At 34.6% G+C, this 20,197-nt stretch overlaps 1 protein-coding gene across 2 annotated transcripts; it reads left to right on the forward strand.

The window, feature by feature from the left end:
- Positions 1–85: 85 nt before the first annotated feature.
- On the forward strand, positions 86–18,807 carry LOC125671751 (coiled-coil domain-containing protein 178-like). Of its 2 annotated transcripts, none has more exons than XM_048907629.2 (21): positions 86–168; positions 4,943–5,091; positions 5,348–5,416; positions 8,235–8,432; positions 9,305–9,469; positions 11,088–11,306; positions 11,694–11,844; positions 11,933–12,002; positions 12,214–12,356; positions 12,822–12,975; positions 13,173–13,268; positions 13,394–13,530; positions 13,727–13,910; positions 14,034–14,165; positions 14,447–14,539; positions 14,657–14,770; positions 15,274–15,419; positions 16,268–16,353; positions 17,715–17,788; positions 17,995–18,144; positions 18,310–18,807. In XM_048907629.2, exons 2-21 carry the CDS (start codon positions 5,007–5,009, stop codon positions 18,628–18,630), a joined length of 2,787 nt encoding a protein of 928 aa, XP_048763586.1. In that variant the 5' UTR covers positions 86–168; positions 4,943–5,006; the 3' UTR covers positions 18,631–18,807. The 2 variants fall into 2 exon arrangements, with proteins under 2 accessions (XP_048763586.1, XP_048763585.1); XM_048907628.2 differs by having other exon boundaries at positions 86–161.
- Positions 18,808–20,197: the final 1,390 nt, after the last annotated feature.

Raw genomic sequence — 20,197 nt, forward strand, 5'->3', positions numbered from 1 at the left:
TATTTTCCTACATTCAGCAATTCACTTATTTTTCTCTTTGGAATTGTACTGAAATTTTGTTAGTAATCCAATGAAATTCTACGACACAAAGACTGCTTGGAAACTGAAACATGGAGGACGAAATGACATAAACAATCAAATTTTTTAACGAAAAAATGGAAGTACGTGGTATAAAAGAATTATTTTTAAAAGGTTAATTGTAATATAGATCTAAGTTTTAAGTATCTAGTGAATGCTAACTTGCAAGAGCATTACTAGGGGTTATTTAAATATTCATACGACATACATGTACAAGTGGCTAAGAGGTGAAGCTATTAACAGGTTGGGAACACATCCCCTATTCGCTAAATCGTGATTATCCCCCTCTAGCGAGAGTAAATTTATTTACAACCGAGAAAAACACCCGTGGAATATATATCTTCGTGAAAAGAGGAAAAAGTGCTGAAATGTCTGGTACTAAATCAAAACAAAAACACTCACGATGTGCACTGGATTTCAGCCTCCTTCACTATTACGCAGCAACGTTGATATGAAATTTCTTGATTGTGTTCTCAATTTTATAGAGACGATTCGCTCCATGTTGAGTGTGTGTCTTACTTATTCAGCATTGCATGGAATTTGCCATAAAACCACCAAAACCCCTGTTATGGTAATGTTTACTCTCTCGCTAAAGAGGGATAATTGCGTTTTAGTGAGATGATCTTGCTATAGGGGAAGTGTTCCCAACCTGAATAAGGTTCACACTGGATTTAGGTGTGATAAGATGCAGTTCCTTATTGAGGAATGTGTAGTATCTAAATAAAAGAGTGTGACTGTATAGGGCTGAAACGATATGCCCCTTCACGATACATATTGCAATACTTATGCCACGATTCAATATTTTTTATACAATTCAGTTTACAGAAGAAACCAATAATATGTCTTACGGTGTGACCGTGTTTGAGGGCGAAGCAAAAAGTATTGGCAAATTAGTATCTATATCCAAAAACAGGACCAAAAACAACCCGATGTTAGCACAAGAACAGAGCTTTATCAAAGCATTCTTTGGACATATGATCCGCCTATATATATTGAATGTGGGAAATACAACGCAATTGATGTAAATAGCCATTGTGACGTCATATTCAGCGTCGCTATTTAGTAAATTTACAAACATAGGAGACAACTCAGACATGACACAATCGTGTTAATCGACGAGTGATTATATATGATTAAGAAAATTAAATTTACATGCTTTTACAGATTTTATGTAACATCTCAGAATGACATGAACTAGGGTAGATGAGATTCAAAATGGAGAAATACATGTCCACACGCTAATATTCGAATCATTGGAACCAAAATTTTCAAGTTCCATAGGTATGGTTTAATTTTTCATTAGTTTTCTATAGTTTCCTTTTAAACATGTATATACGTGTTACCTAGAGGGAGAGCTCCACTCTCACTGCCCTTTGGGCTGTGAGAGGGCTTCGTCCTCTATAAATAACTTTAAAGAAAATTTTAATTACGAAGGTTTTCAGTCACAATTTTACAAGCAAAATATTTCCAAACTGCTGAATGGTAAGATGCTTGTTGGCTCTGCAGTTTAAACTGATTTTAAAGTTCATTATTGTTTATGTCAGACTTGAGGGTAACAACAGGCTGATTGTTATCGGACACCATTTTGTCCTTCCAGCATGCAATAATAATAAGTACTGTTAAAAACCCGATGTGTTTTACCAAACCCAATTTTGAAATTACGTATCGAACCGAGGATCTAGGCAATGAATTGCACATTGAATTGAGCGTTTACATCGATCGAACAGTATTGATATTTCTGTGAATCGTTTCAGCTCTACGACCGTAGGAGTAGCATTTGACTTTTCACATCTTTCAAAAAATAAAGGGCCCATAGTTAATTTTGGGAGACTGAAAACGATTGAAGGAAACAGAATTAAAATGTTTGGGAGACATCAGCATATTCATTAATAGTAATTCCACCCCTCTAGAATTATAGGTTCAATCTTATATTTGATTGTTGATTCTTCAAATGATATATCTTAGTAATAAATAAAAATGATAAAATAAGTATTTTGCAGTATTAATAAAAAAAAAATTATCAATTAACACACCTGTAATAAACATCAGAAAATTGCAATTTTCCTTAAACAGCATTATCAAAATTTCACAAAAACTGGTTATAAGGATATAATAGTATTCATAACAATTTCATGAAATTGTTTCTCTAAATAGTATACAATTGTTTGTAAAAAATAAAGGAAATATATCTGATAATGGACTTGATAAATAATTTAATGAAAACTGAGTCATTGCAGCTTGGATTCAATATTTTGAGACATATAATTGATTATTCATATATAACTTAGACTTTTGAAATATTTTATAAGTAACAAGATTTTTTACAACAATAACTATTGAAAAAGATTTCAACAAAAGTTATGTTCCTGTCATGCATAAATCTTAATCATTGACTTTGCAAAATCTTATGATGTCACAAGAGGGTGGAACTAACTTAATGAATGAAGTTCTTGTCTATTATACAGAAATTACCCCAAGTTCCTATTGTTATATCGACTACCATTCTAATACAAATAAATCAGATAAATTTGTATTTTGAAAATGTAGGATTTTATGTCAAGTTGAAAGTGATAGAACCCAGGAGATTTTTAGTTATTACAAATGTGTAGAACCCTGGAGATTTTTAGTTATTACAAGTGATAGAACCCTGGAGATTTTTAGTTATTACAAGTGTGTAGAGCCCTGGATATTTTTAGTTATTACAAGTGTGTAGAATACTGTAGTGATAGAACCCTGGAGATTTTTAGTTATTACAAGTGTGTAGAATACTGTAGTGATAGAACCCTGGAGATTTTTAGTTATTACAAGTGTGTAGAATACTGTAGATTCCTTATTTTACGTGAGTAATTATTATCGCGAAGTCACTCATTGACATCAAATCGCGAGAAAATAAATTCATGAGTGCTCTTTTGATCAAGAGTTTTTGCATGTAATTTGGCAATATGAAATTAAAAGGGAGTAATTTATTTCGCGAGTGATGTTTCTTGCGAATTATGCGATAATAAATTCCTCGTGTATATTTAGGAATTTACAGTATTTGACTACTTTAAATAAATTATTGATGATCATAATCAAACTATAAAATTTCCATTCATCTATAGCCCATTTTATTCATTTTATTAAAGATATACACTTTTGATTCACTATGCTCTTTAATATATCTGTAATCTTCTGTATTCATAGCTGCTATAGGTAACACATATACATGTTTTAAAGGAAAATTTAGAAAACTGATGAGAAATAAAACCATACCTATTGAACTTGAAAATTTTTGTCAAAATGGTATAGATTCAAATACAAATGCGAGGACATGTATTTCTCCATTTTGAATCTCGTTCACCCAAGTAAACTTGCTTTGTTCTGAGATTACATAAAACCTGTAAAAGCATGTAAACCATATTTTCTTAATCACTCCTCGATTCACGTGATTGTACCATGGATGCCGGATGTCTCCTATATTTGTAAATTTGCTAAACACTAATGCTGAATATGACATCACAGTGCAAGTTGTTTGCATTGCATTCAATATATAGGTAGATCAAATGTCTAAAGTCGTGTAACAAGATGTTTGAATGTTTTGATAGCGCTCTGTCCTCACACGTTAGATCTAGGTACTAATTTCGGGATACTTTTTGTCCTGATATATACATGTATATAGATACTAATGCCAATACTTTTTGCTTTGCCCTCATGATCTCTTGAACATTGCAATTTGTTAAGAAGCTAAATTTTCATATGTCCAAAATAAACAAATTTGTACACTAATTCAGGTAAATATTAATTATTACAGAACTTTGAGTTCTCTATATTAATATTATATTGAAATCGAGATAACAGAAATTAATGACCGGGGAAGGGAGAGCATTTTCCTCCAATGAAATGAATTTAGATTTGTATTTTGGGATATCTATCATGCTATTACAGCAGACAAATTGAACAATGTGCAGTAGCTTGGAAATCAGTGTTAGAAAAAAATCTTTTATTTATACTCTTGAAGAAGTGAAGAAACAAGTCAAAAGTACCCAGTTGGCTTTGTGATATTTTTATTACACTACTGCTTGTGTAGATTTTCTATACTTACCTCTGGATTATACACACACACACATGATTTTTTCTATGGAAGTATACTGTATTTATGTGTATCCTTGTAATTTCGTATTTCCTTAAAGAGCTAAATATAAGAATTTTTTCATCATGCAATACTCTTATCTTTATTGACTCAACTTGTGTAAAATCCTAATCAATCCACAATGTGCACATTCTAATTAAAATCTTACTCGAAACTCTGTGTACTGGTGTCTGCTTTGAACCAGATACAAAAGTTGATTTTGATTGTTTGATATAGTGTTAAAGTTAAAAATATACATATGTAAGTGATATAATCATGTGATTGAATTAAACCTTAATTAATTGAACAATCGGAAGTATTTGAGTGGCACCACCATGTGACTGAGTAGCCCCAATCGACTTTTACATTTTTAAATTAGGGTTTTTTCTTAATATACATTTGTCACTTTCTGCCCTCTGTCTTTGTATTACAGAAGGTAGTATACATATGTAAGTGATATAATCATGTGATTGAATCAAACCTTAATTACTGTATCCTTAACAAAGGAAGCAAATTTTTAATTGCCCGCATAATTGCTTTGACTGCATGTTTTGAAATATGTGATATCATTATTTTAAAATTGTAAGCTAATTCAATACTTATGGCTTATTATATTACTAATCAGATTATCTCTAGAGTTTAGTCTATTATTAACAACATTTTTCTGAGGAAGTTCTCATGGGATGATTTTTCCCTAATCTAGTCATATTAATCAATTAGTTTTAAAAAATGATTCCAATCTTTTTATTTCTTCAGGTGCCTTGTTTGATAGAAGATAAAATACTTTGGACTGTGTAATGACAGTGCACTTCCTGTCGATATGTCGACTGTGAAAGTAGTAAAGGTTGAGGATATTGATGCGGAGAATTTCCCTAAAAGTAGTCTGCAAGAGCATATCTCACAAAGTAAGTCAAACAAACCATTTTCAAACGTTTTGTAATAATCATAAAAAAGAACATTTTAATACAGTGTATGTAATCCAAATGTTGTGCAATATATGAAATGTTGTGTACCAGTTAACCGTATACAAAGGACATTAATTGTGTACATATAGTTTGGCATCTGTATTCCAGATGTTGTTTAATATTAAGAATTTTTCTGGTGTTAAGCATTATTGCATTCAGTTTTTAAAAGTAGACAAAACAATTATTTCTTTTTAAGATGCAGAATACATAAGCACAACTGAACTGGATGAGGCTCTAGCAGATGAGGAAGTGGAAGAAAGTCACGGTATTTATAATTTATGAATGAATTTGTCAATTATAATATTAGATGATGACTTACTTTAAAAGTGAGGGTTTAGACAAAAGCTCTGCAAAGTAGAGCATCCCCTCACAATGTAGGCATGCAATTGGTAAATGCAAGTCCTGTAGTGACCTTGACTTTTAACCCCAAAATCAATAATGTTCTTGATAGCAAAACTACAAGTGAGGTATCAAATTGATTGAGCCAAAAATGTGGCCTTTAAAGTGTCTACAAGGTCATTGATACATACTCACCCACACATACATACTCACCCACACACACTCACCCACACATACATACTCACCCACACATACATACACACTCACACATACATACACACTCACACATACATACACACTCACACATACCTACTCACCCACACATACATACTCACACATACCTACTCACCCCCACACACATACATACATACTCACCCACACATACATACACACTCACACATACATACTCACACACACATACATACTCACCACACATACATACTCACACATACCTAGTCACCCCCACACACATACATACATACTCACCCACACATACATACACACTCACACACATACTCACCCCCACACACATACATACATACACACTCACACATACATACTCACCCACACATACATACTCACCCACACATACATACTCACCCACACACACATACTCACCCACACATACATACTCACCCACACACACATACACACATACATACTCACCCACACATACATACTCACCCACACATACATACATACTCACCCACACACACTCACCCACACATACATACTCACCCACACATACATACACACTCACACATACCTACTCACCCACACATACATACTCACCCACACATACATACACACTCACACATACATACTCACCCACACATACATACTCACCCACACATACATACTCACCCACACACACATACACACTCACCCACACACACTCACCCACACATACATACTCACCCACACATACATACACACTCACACATACATACTCACCCACACATACATACACACTCACACATACATACTCACCCACACATACATACACACACACACATACATACTCACACATACATACTCACTCACACATACATACTCACCCACACATACATACACACTCACACATACCTACTCACCCACACATACATACTCACCACACATACATACACACTCACACATACATACTCACCCACACATACATACACACTCACACATACATACTCACCCACACATACATACACACACACACATACATACATACTCACACATACATACTCACCCACACATACATACTCACCCACACATACATACACACACATACATACTCACTCACACATACATACTCACTCACACATACATACTCACCCACACATACATACACACTCACACATACCTACTCACCCACACATACATACTCACACATACCTACTCACCCCCACACACATACATACACACACACACATACATACTCACACATACATACACACACACACACATACATACACACACACACATACATACTCACACATACATACTCACCCACACATACATACACACTCACACATACCTACTCACCCACACATACATACTCACCCACACATACATACTCACCCACACATCCATACTCACCCACACACTCACACATACACACTCACCCACACATATACATACTCACCCACACATACATACTCACCCACACACATACATACTCACCCACACATACATACTCACCCACACACATACATACTCACCCACACATACATACACACTCACACATACATACTCACCCACACACATACATACTCACCCACACATACATACACACTCACACATACATACTCACCCACACATACATACACACTCACACATACATACTCACCCCCACACACATACATACATACTCACCCACACACATACATACACACTCACACATACATACTCACCCACACACATACATACTCACCCACACATACATACACACTCACACATACATACTCACCCACACACATACATACTCACCCACACATACATACACACTCACTCATACATACTCATCCACACATACATACACACCCACACATACATACTCACCCACACATACATACTCACCCACACACATACATACTCACCCACACATACATACTCACCCACACACATACATACTCATCCACACATACATACTCACCCACACATACATACTCACCCACTAATACATACACACTCACATACATACATACCCACACACACACGAATGGTCCCATTACTCTATCCCCTCTCACAATGAACTGTGAGGGGACAATTAAGACACTACTTTGTTTCACCTTTGTAATTGGTATTAAATTTTGATCTACAGGTAGGTAGGAAAATTATTCATTTTTAGGCAAAAAGTAAGTAAGTAAATTTTATTCAAAGTTGGTACTATATAATTTAACAAGTCAAAAAATACCTGGGGGAAAATTGTTTTTTCATTGATTGATGATATCACTTATGATAGAGTGTACAATTAGATTCTAGTTGAGTAAAAATTATATAAAAAGCTTTGTACCTTGAAAAAAAAATCTTTAAGAACAATAGCAATAAAAAGAATTTTAGATTTGTTTTTTTGGATCAGTCAAAAAGGCGAGAGAAAAAAATCCAATACTATTTTAATTTAGGTTTAATACATATACACATTATGAAGATTTTAAAGGTGCATAATCTATCAAAACCAATCATTATTACCAGTGATTTTCTATCTAATCAAATCTATGGAGTAGTAGACATGATTTTTGATCATTCGTATTCAGATAAGGTGTACCCACTGCCAGAAAACTGGCCCAAAATTCCACAGATTTTCCGGAGGAAAAGTTGTGAATTAACAAAAAACACATCACCATGTGTAAATAAGGCAGTCTCTCATCTGGAGCTGATACAGGGCATCATCGAGGAGTGGTTCAAAGAAAAAGAGGAGGAAAGCAAAGAGCAAACAATACCTTTAAGGCCAGGTACTGTATGTGGACTTATTGTAGAGTATTTAAGATTTGGCGCGGAGATTATGCACTATTTGACATAATCATGATTTAGTGTCTCCTTTGCGTTTGATAATGGAAAGATGTTTTCATGATTTAGTGCAGCTATGAATTAGTGCTCTTATTTCACTGCCAAAGGCACTAAACTATGAATACATGTATAATGAAACTTAGCAAAGAGATCTAACTGTTTGAATTAGTTCTTTTCACTTACTTAAAAGTATCCTGTACATGTATTCAAAATATGGAGGAGAATAAGATGAGGAACTTTTAGATAGATTTAAAGTGCCCACGTCTTAGAATTTATTTAATAAAAATGTTGAGTACTTGATATTGTAAATAAAATGTATTTGTTTTTTATGTCCCCACCACAAAGTGGTCGGGGCATATAGTTTTGCCCTTATCCATCCCTCTGTACTTCTGTGACATCCAGTTTTCCAGACTTTTTATTTAAACACCTTGAGATATTGAATCGATTTATTGTTTGCAGGTGTATATTAATGAGTTACAAATCGAATTTGAATTTTGTTTTGGTTTGTTGATTTTTGATGGAGTTGTGCCCCTTTTATAAAGTATATATTTATTTTATGGCTGTTAAAACATATATAAAGGGTTGTTGTTGAGTTCTTCATTGTACTAATTGTGTGCAACTTACAATATGAATACCACACTCAATGCTATACTTTAATGGATTTCCTACATTTGACTTTCCTGCAGGTGGGGGCATTTGTGTCATGCTGACACATCTAGTTTATTTATATATTTCTTCAGCACACAGGTTTATGAGATGCAAATGCTTTTTTTAAGCCTTGGCAGTTATGATGAAGAAATACCATATTTACTTTTAGTTGCCAGTAAAAAACAGCTGAGATTTTCCAAGTCCACAGATGATGGAGAGAGGAAGGGAAGTGGAGAAAAACGAGACTCCAGTGCATTATCTCGGAAATCCGGATCATCTGGATCCAGTCATCCTTCTACTCCTCTGTCCATTCAGGGAGTGGGTACTGTCAAAGGTAAGGCAATCCAATTGAAATAAGATTGTTGGTCTGCTCCTGATGTTTTTGTGATCCCGGTGCTGGAGTGGATCTTGGATTTTATTGGAGTAAGGATAATATAAGCATTAATAATGAATTATGCCTGTATTCATACTCTGCATGTTGATGAGGGCTTAATCAATTACAAACAGGGAGATCCGTGTGAAACATACAAGTATATCTTTTATGTGTTGTATATCTTACATCATAAGGGGCGAGATCAAAAGATTGGTGGTGGATAAAAATCTAAATTCAAATAGTTAGGGGGAGGGGGAATAAAATCTCCTGTAAGTTTCTGTCATCTGACATCGATTAAACTTTAGTGGGAAAAGAAAAAAGACAAACGACTTAAAAACACATAATATTACATGTTACTGAACATTCAATAGTTTTAATGTGTACTTTCATTTATGAATAAACAATAGGAAAGGTTACATACAGATCGAGTGCTATCTATAATTGTATGTCTTTAGTTTTAACATTCATCATATCTAGTTTTAAATTGGGGGGGGGGGGGGGGGGTGTCTTGGTGAAAACTATGTGAATTTAGTTTTTTGTCGGACATTGAACTTTGATCTCACCCCTATTAGTTGCAAAACTAAATAGAGTAAATTATGTTTCTTGTATGGGAGTCTATTTTAGTGATTTTGTCTGCTTTGATTTATCAGCGAGACATAATTTACACAAATGTTAAACTTGTTCATTACTGTTTATTTACATTTTCTTTACTGATTGTAATGATAGCCGAATGTGCTGCAGTCATGAGCAATGTGCATTTGAATCTTGATGAATATAGTAGTTTATATTGTATCGGGTATATATTTCAGAAATGATTTTCATTCTGAGGTCATGAACTATAACGCTTCATTCCAGCTTCCTTTATACAGCATTCTAGCACTGAAAATATAACACACGTCATGAAAAGTATTCCGACAGGAAGTGTTGCAGTTCATGACCTCATATATATTTCTGAAATATATACCCGATACACGAAATGAAACAGGGCTTTATTTATTTGTCAAAACAACTTTGTAACAAATAAAATATTCACAGGAAACAACATTTATGGACATTAAAAGACTGAGTGTCTCCAAATGATGTTTTGTATGCTATATATGCATGTTAAATAGAATTGATATTGTTAATAGCTTGTTTTTCATTATCTTTGGCTCTATATCAACATAGTGATCTCAATAAAGGAATGATAAAAAAGTGATATACAGTGGTATATGTAATTAGCTAAATGTGCATTTTGAATTATGCCTAGTGCAGCTTTCAACAGCCATGAGCATTAGTTACGCATAGACACACACACACACATATAATATATATAAACTCTTAACACTTTCTTGAAATATTTTGACCGTGTTACCGGTCTTCTTCAGTCGTGCTTATCTCAGTATGATATGATCAAGAGATAAAGACGACTGAAGAAGACCGATAACGTGGTCGAAATATTTCAAGATAGTGCTTAGAGGTTGTTTTTTGGGTTTTTTTTTAGAGTTTTACTCCGAAAAAAAGAGACTTATATATTTATATATATATATATAAGCAATGAATTTTTATTGTTGAGTGAGCTATTAAATGTTTTTGTTAGTGACAGACAAAGAGCCTGCAGGAGGACTTGATATTCCATACCTTGGTGCTGAAGATGTGATTGAGGAAGTTATAACACTGCTTGCTCGACTTGAAAACGACAGAATAGAAACAGAAAAGACACTGAAAAATGAGCAGGAACGAGTTGTGCGCCTCAACAACAAAATTGACAACCTCTGTCTGCGTAGAATGACTGAGCTTCCTTCCATTGTTCAAAGGGGTAACTTAAACAAATATATTTGAATTTCAATTCAACTGCAATTTCATTTCTTCAAAGATACTTATTTCATTGAATAAGTAAAGGTTCCCAAATATGTATGTAATGAATTAAATGGTTGTATTCAATCAACATAGCCTAAAAAATAAATACAGTATTTCAACTCATTGGATAGAGGAAATATAAAATGACAGTATATGGATATCCTTTATATATAGTGTCCGGATTAATGGCGTCCGTATTACAGAGGTTCCTCTGTATATGGATACCCTTTATATTATGAGTTCTTGTCTCCTAGTAATGTATTTTTTCATTGACAGTTAATCTCTAGTGGAAGTAAATCAGATTTTGATCAAACATTTACTATAGAATTTTAAACGTGTTTTTCAGAGCATGAAGCTTGTATTATGGATTTGAATGAGCTTTCCTGGCATTGTAACTATGGAGGTAGAAATGAGCAGAGGGTTAAAAACAAAACAAATGCTGCAGAAGTACTTAACAAGCGTCTGAAAGATGACATTGCATTTGTGAAAAAGCATATGTAAGTGAATACTTTTATCACTCAACACTGTAAAACATTTCAGAAAACTAAAGCTGTTTTTTTACCCCTTCTTTTTTAATTTCTTCAGACCACTGGTGGAAGAAAAATTAGAATTGGAAAAACTTGCCATGGAGAAAATAAAAAATGCACAAACATCAGTAAGTATTGTTTCGCATGCAAAAGTAGATTTGTCACAAGATTTAACACTGATTATCAGTTACTGTGTAAAAATTAATGCGTTAGATGGGTCCATTTTAGATCAAGAAAACAAGAGGCAAAAGAATACCAAGAAATTTGTAGATAGACACCATAATAATGTTCCCTTTCCTTGTAAAAAATGTACTCAAAATCATCATCATCTTTTAACAGACCACAACAGAGCTTGACAATACCAAGGAGAGACAGGAGAAAACAAAGGCCAAATCATCAGAGGCGGAAAAGAAGGCCCAGACAGAGCGAGGTCATATCAGGAAGGAGCTAGACACAGTCAGGGACGCTCTTACTGCTATCAGGTATTACATACACACACAAATATTCGAAAGTCCACAGAGTTGCTTTTTCTTTTCAGTCCATAGGTATATAAAACTGTAGCGGTCAGCCGGGTTTGATCGCCGGTGGCCAGATAGCTCAGTTGGTAGAGCACCTGACTAGAGATTCAGGGGGCCCGGGTTTGAATCCCAATTTAGTCCGTTGCATTTTCTCCCTTCCTGTTACAAAACTATGAAGATACATGTATGTTTACAAATGTGTCATATTTATTTAGATTATCATCAGTTTACCAGAGTAAAATTTTGCAGATTTATTATGAGTGCAGAGTGGGAATGAGTTATCAATCAGAAAAACATCCAATATTGCTACACCAAAATAGAATCTAAACCGTACAAAGGAAATATGATTTCACCAAACTCTGTCTTCCTCTTAATTTTGTATGGTGTTCTTTGTAAGAACTCACACACTGAAGAGATATCTGTTTCTAGTGAGGAGTACTCCCAGGCCAAGATGACCTTCAATGCCTACATTCATCAGGTGAATGACATGCAACAACAGCTGAGAGATAATGACGAGGAACTTAAGGTTCTAGATGTCAAGAATGAAAATGCGAAAGTGGCTGAGGAGATGCAAGCTGCAAAAGTAAGTGTTTTATTTCTTATGCATTGTATTTCTTTGTTTACAATAACCTATTTAAAATCACACTTGAGGGTATATAGTGAGACTTTCATGTTTCTGTAAAGTCCTCTTCAGTAATATGATAATGTTCTTACTGTCCCCTCTGTTATTTATAATCAATGAAGAAGTATTAAGTATCCATACACCTAATTATTTTATAGGTAAGAGATATCCAGTCAAAAATTGCAGAGGCTGAATTTGAACATGACAGACTAGAAAATGAAAATATTCAGTTGCAACAGGAGCTTGTGTCAAAGGTAAAAATCATTGGATGTCAGTACACATATGTAGAGATTGCCTTAGTTGGTTCTCTTTTTCATATTTCAGTGTGTTGCTTTATATTTTGTATGCTCACAAACTTCTATATCTTTATCGTGAACAGAAACAGAAGAATGATAGTCGAATCCGTGATCTTGAAAACAAAGTGAAAGCAAAAGACGGGAAACTGAGATCAGTCTTGCTGAAGAACCAAGAGGCCGAGATGGAAGTTCAAGACTTCTATGACAAAATCTCTGATTGGTAAAAATGTTTATGAGCTTGCAAATAAGTTTTGGATGCGATACGAATCCATATGATGCTCTTATATTGTTTTAAAAAATTGCTGATGATGTAAGGGAGAGTAAATCAATGTTAGTGATGAGAATAAAAGCAGGCATCATTATATTTCACCCATGCAATATTGTTGTTGATAAATTTCGACCTCTAATTCTTTCAGTCAAAGACAGAAGGTTGCTGATGAAAAGAATATCACTCGTATCAAGAAGGAAATGGTAAAGCTAGGGCAACAGATGGCAGTGACTATGGAGGAATATAACAAGGTGCTGGCTATCAACCAGACCATCCGGGAACAGCTACAGGGCGAGCAAGAGAAGGCATTCAAAATGGAGGAGAGTCTCAAGGTAGTGTAGTGAAAAATATCTCTTTTAAAAAAAAAAAGTTAGACCTCTCTCTCGTAAAAACTCCTATACAATGTTCAGGAAGTATGTATCTATTTGCACCGTGCTTTTGACCTCCGATTCCAGGGTACAGCCGACACACTGAGGAGGCAGGTGAAGGATGAGGTGCACACCAGAACAGTGCTGGTTGCTAGGATTTCTAATGACACGACTGATCTATCTAAGTACAAGGCGGACACCCAAGTCAAAAATCAGAAGGTATGTGCTGTATCAGCGAAACAGTTTGTTGAACCGGAGCCTCTCTTAGTGTGAACACATACAGTTATAGTAAATCCATCATAACAACCAAGCAATGGCTCGTCTCCTATAGTTAGGATTGAAATGGAATTCTTTTTAAAGAGGATGTAATTAGATCAATCTTAATGGTTTCATGGAGTTTGAACTGTTTTTGTTCAACAATAAGATATACTGCTCATCCGACATTCCAAATAATGATCATAATACTATAGATTAATGGCTATTTTTCTGAACTTCCATAGGCAAAGAAAGTTGCTGATGATGTGGTCAATGTGGTAAATGAAGTCAAGTCTAAAGTGGACAAGTTAAGATCTGCCAAGCGTGAAAGATACAAGGTGCGTGATTTCGTTGGTCTATTTACCCATTAGTGTGAGAACTGGATATAAGTACATCTAATATGATAAGAAATATGTGAGTGATAAAAAAATAGATCAGTCCATCTTTGTTAACAGAAAAAATCAACGCTACAAGAACAGTTAAAGGAAACGGAGAAACAGGAGGAGGAGTCAAAACAGAGATTCAAGGAGAAATTGGACGGCATAGAACCTCATCACAAGCACCTCAAGGTCTGCCATTAATCTTTTTACATTTGACATTGTTCTGTACTATGGGTACTATACATTGTTCATTATTTTTATTTGACTGGGTATTCTGTTGTGCTCTCACTTTGGTAAATGGATACTATATATACATAAATGGTAAGGCCAAAAATACCCTGCCTCTATCTATTAAAGATGCTGTTTCTAAAGGGTGAGATCAAAAGTTCAATGTCAGACAAAAAACTAAATTCACATAGTTTTCACCAAGACCACCCCCCCCCCACCCCCCCTCCTTAAAACTAAATACATGTATGTTGAAAGTAATCATCAAGTAAAAACATACGATTATGAATAACACTCTGTATACTTTATCTACACTGTCGGATGACAGAAACTTATAGGAGATTTTATCGTCCCTCCCCCTGTTTAAATTTAGATTTTTATCCGACATTGATCTTTTGATCTCGTCCCTAATGCATGTGTTTTATCAGAATTTCATCGATAATTCTTTGTGTTATGTCTCTGTTCAGGACAATGTCCTGGCCCTCGACAAGCGCCTGGATCACATGACATGGAAGACTTCTCAGATGGAGAAACAGATGGATGACTGGGACCGTGAAAAGGGAACTATGGACAGACTGACCAATAACACCCAGAGAGCCATTAATGAACTAACGTTAGTGTCACTGGTGTTTTAGGGGTCACCCGAGTCTGTTGCTATGTGTGACCATCTGTTGTCATGAAACAGACACCCTTTGTTGATTTTTTAAAAACATTTTCAACATCTTCCCAATGCTACTTTACTATTTATCACCAAAAATAATGTATAGCATCTTTAAGGATTGGGTAACAAAAACTGTAAATTTCATGGGAGCCCTGTAAATGGGAGTCAAAACTGATGTAATCTTTAAAAGTCATTTTCTTTTCTACCGATAGCAGACAAATTGAATGAATAATTATTGAGAACATGAAGGTCTGTACCAAATTCATTATCCCAGGGTTAAATGGTCAGACCCAAAGGCAGAAGTTACTAAGGAAAATATTAAACATGTACATCATATCTTTCAAAGTCTTTGTCTTTACTTTGTAGTAGAAAAACTGAGTGCATAGTTATAATGAGTATGCAAAATTAGAAATATATTTCCCAGAATGTAACTATAAAATGGAGAAACATTTGAAGCTCATATTTGATATTGCTTACAAGAGAGAGTGAGTCATTTGACCAAGATGATCAATGCTAAGAAAAATTGTCCCAACAATACACTGATAACTTAGATTACATAGATTTAATTATACATTGTTGCATCATCAACTATCAATATTTTGTCGTGTGATACTCAGGTGACTGTTATGACCCATGGGCCTCTTGTTTAGATATACATAACCAGAGGAAAGATAAAAATGGAATATAGTGTTCTGTTAAAATTCAGTGTCTTTCAATTTGTTCTTTGTATATATAAATAACTTTGTAGAAGTCATTTTATCATCACATGCTCTAATTTTGATTTACATTCTGGAATTCAGAGAAGTGCTGGAGGAGCTGACACTTCAGTTAGAGGCTGCGCGGAAGATTGAGGAGGGGCTGAAGAGCACGTACAATCAGTCGATAGGTAGGGGCCTATATACTAGTACTTTGTTCTGGTTACGTATACAATCAGTCGCTAGGTAGGGGCCTGTATACTACATGTAGTACTATACAATCAGTTGCTAGGTAGGGGCCTATATACTACGTGTAGTACTATACAATCAGTCGCTAAGTAGGGGCCTGTATACGAGTACTATACAATCAGTCGCTAGGTAGGGCCCTATGTACTAGTACTATACAATCAGTTGCTAGGTAGGGGCCTATATACTACATGTAGTACTATACAATCAGTCGCTAAGTAGGGGCCTGTATACTAGTACTATACAATCAGTCGATAGGTAGGGGCCTATATACTAGTACTTTGTTTTGGTTACATACCCATCAGTTTTGCAATTTAATTTTCTCCCAGTATCAACTTTGTTTCATCACTACAAACTAACATGTTATGAAACACCTGGGATGGTTGTTATTAATTTTTCATTCTTTGAACTTTTCCCTTTTATATTTCATTTCCACAGATCATCCAAAGCACTTTTGTCTATTGCATGTAAATGTATATTTCAATAGAGTTGACATCAGCTAAAGGAAAAAATACACTTTATAAATGTATCATGGGAGAGAAAGGTCTCATAAAATGTGCTTGTTAGTAATGGTTTTCTCAAACTCATTGCAAACTCGCAGTTTTATCTGATACAAGTTTAAAAAGTGTATTTATTTCCATGTATTAGAGTTACAACTAACAAATTATCAAATAAAATATATAGGTCTTCACACTTTTTAAGATGCGAGACATACATAAACAGAATCATATATCACGTCAGAAAATTGCAATTTTCCTTCAACAGCGTTATCAAAATCTCATACAAACTGGTTATGACGATATAATATAATAATTCCTAACAATTTCATGAAACTGCTCTTTCACAAAAATATACAAAATGTCTGTAAAGATAAAGAAAATCTATCGCATAATAGACATGATAAAGATATCAATGAGAACAGAGTTACTGCCCTTGGATTGTATATTTTGAAACATATCTTAGATTATTCATCTATAACTTAGGCTTTTTGAATAGTTTATTTTTAACAAGATTTTTTACAATAACTATTGGAATAGACTCCAACAAAATTTATGTTCCTATCATGTTAGGCATGAAGAAATCATTGATTTTGCAAACTCTGATGACATCATAGGAGGGTGGAATTACTTTGAATTTTTTTTTTTTTTAAATACGAAAACTCGAGTTTAAGGAAAAACTTGTTACTAACTTCCACTGGTTATGGAACCTATACTTAACAGTCTTCTAACATGAAATTCACATACCATGATATGTTTAACAGCAGTATAATCTTATAATTACGGACATTATATTCTTACAATTACAGACAGATACAAAATCAATGATCAAAATCACAGAAAATTCAAGGATGACAGGACCAAATTTCTTAGAACAACAGAGGTAAGCTTTCTGAATAAAAAGTATATCGTAAAACAATTTTTGTAAACCAAATATTTCTTTAAAAATATAGAATATAGCAATGCCAATTCATTATTATGCCAAATAAGTACACATGCATGCAGGTTTTCTTTTGGTGTATATGTACTTGTGTTTTATATGTGAATTTTTCTGCATGTAAGCTGTGATGTAAACATTTCTCTCCATAGGCTGAAATGGAAAACAAATTAGCTGCTAATAAAGAATTAGCCTCCAGATACAGACAGGCTCAAAATGACTATCTTCACCTCAAGGACAAGCTTCTCAATAACTTTGATGATCGGGTCAAGTTGGAAGCTGCTATTAAGGACTGCAGACAAGTAATTTTTACTGTCTTAATCATGTGCTTCGAAAATTCATAAAAATTCAAGACAGTTTTGTTTGAAAGAATTCCAGATTTAATAAGTGATGAAGGTACAAACTATATTGTATAGATATCTACTATAATACCTGTCTTATAACAATTTGTAACCCTATTCTTCCAGTTACAATCCTTGCAAAAGAGAATGCATGCCGCCATGATGGAATATTTTAAATATCGAGGGCTGTATAACCAATCAGAGCTTGGACGAATGGAAACCGAATCCATGTCAAACACAGACAAAGTGGTAGGCTTGCAGGATGAAATGAACGTGGCATTAAAGAAAATTACCGAGTTTCTGGAGAACCAGATGGATGGGAATACTGCTCGTAAAATTGCCTGGGACACCATTAAGAAACAACATCAAAAACAACAGCAGCAGAGACAGACGGGGACACTTCCTGTCATCCCCCCCATCAGACAGGAATCAATGGTCCAGGCATAGAGAACAGGGTGCCAAATTTAAAGAGTATTTTCCCCTTGCTATGTAATGCGCTATGACTGTGATGTGACAATTAGAGTTATCTTATTCTTGGTTTCTCATTCAGTGTCATGTCTTTAATTTATGTTTGTTTGTACAACTGTGTGTTTTAGTATCTAAGAAGTAAAAATATTCATATTTTCTTATCTTTCTTATTTTAATAAAAGTAGGTATGTATGAATCTATATTAAAAAATTTTTATGTGAAGCTTCATCTATGGTCAAGACATGTCAGAAAATGAGAGTAAATACACATGTGTATCACATTTATCAGTATCAAGGACACATTTTTACATCAATGCATGAGAAAAGATACAAAGATTATAAGCCTATACAAATACTGTCTCATTTAAACCTTTAAAGGGATTGAAACTAAAAAGTCTTTGAATTGTCTCAATTTTTGTGAAATATGATTGGCACACCTGATCAGCAGTAAATCTCGTAGAAAGAAGATGGGTGAACTTGGCAAACAATAAGCCTATTCATGATTGGGCTCCGGGCGCGAACGGGAGTTTAAAATCCGCATTTTACAATAGATACAATACCGTACTAAAACGCTGTCCAAAATATTTAGAATTAAAAACAAATGTATAGACCATACTTCAAAGAAGGATATTTAATCAAAATCGTCATCAGAATTAGTTTCACAGGCATCATCATGTATATCAGACATCAAACGGTTTTTAACACACATATAATTACACTAATGCCTGGAGTACCTAAGGTACCAAATGACACTGCATATATGCTTGCAACATCCAACAGTACGTGCTCCGCATTTCCATTGACATATTAACTGATGTGAATGAGAAACCTCACGTTTTGTGGTGTAAATCAAATGTGGAATAGCATTTTCTGTATGGTGCAGTATTAATGCTTTTATTTGGATTCATTTTTTTCCCAACAAATTTTACAACCTACCGGTACTGGTACTAATATACCCAATATAATAAAGGCATCAGTTCTCGCCTCTTTTGGTACAATTCTGAGACCGGTTTTACAGTTACAGAACGCACATTTGCTGTTAGATTTCCCAGTAAATACAAATGGGACAGAAACAGAGACTTGATTTGCTTTTGTTTTTGTACTGAACTGTAGTTCACTGTACCTTTTAGACAGTCTGCACCAGTTGGTTGCATATTTGGCTTTTGTCATGATCTCTTCAAGTAACATCTTTTGCATTGTTTCCTTAAAGTTGTCTTTTACATAAACAACATCCATACTTCACAGGAGGCCCCATACTTGTTTACATTTATTCACTAGCTGCATTTGGAATCAATTACTTGTGATCGTCAATAAGACTGCATAAACTTAGCATAAAATGCCAGTCTCGGAGACCAATAATTATGGGAAGTCTAATAATTCATATAAAGAAAAAAATAGGTAGGAAATACATGTATTGGTACTCGAACCACAGATTAAGGCCCAGATTTGTAATCTGGGCCTTTCCAAAACTTCAGTGAGACTGCCGCTATACCACCTCGGCTATCCATCCCATGAAGAATATCCGAATTTCAAGCTATCTAAAGTCA

Source organism: Ostrea edulis, chromosome 4 (assembly GCF_947568905.1).
Source record: "Ostrea edulis chromosome 4, xbOstEdul1.1, whole genome shotgun sequence".
NCBI lineage: Eukaryota > Metazoa > Mollusca > Bivalvia > Ostreida > Ostreidae > Ostrea > Ostrea edulis.

What these genes read in the sequence shown, in the direction of transcription:
- LOC125671751 (XM_048907629.2), top strand. Translation starts at nt 5,007, where the DNA reads ATGTCGACTGTGAAAGTAGTAAAGGTTGAGGATATTGATGCGGAGAAT. An exon ending in GGAAGTGGAAGAAAGTCACG is followed by an intron (nt 5,417 to 8,234) that starts GTATTTATAATT and finishes ATTCGTATTCAG; the next exon opens with ATAAGGTGTACCCACTGCCA. An exon ending in AGAGCCATTAATGAACTAAC is followed by an intron (nt 15,420 to 16,267) that starts GTTAGTGTCACT and finishes TCTGGAATTCAG; the next exon opens with AGAAGTGCTGGAGGAGCTGA.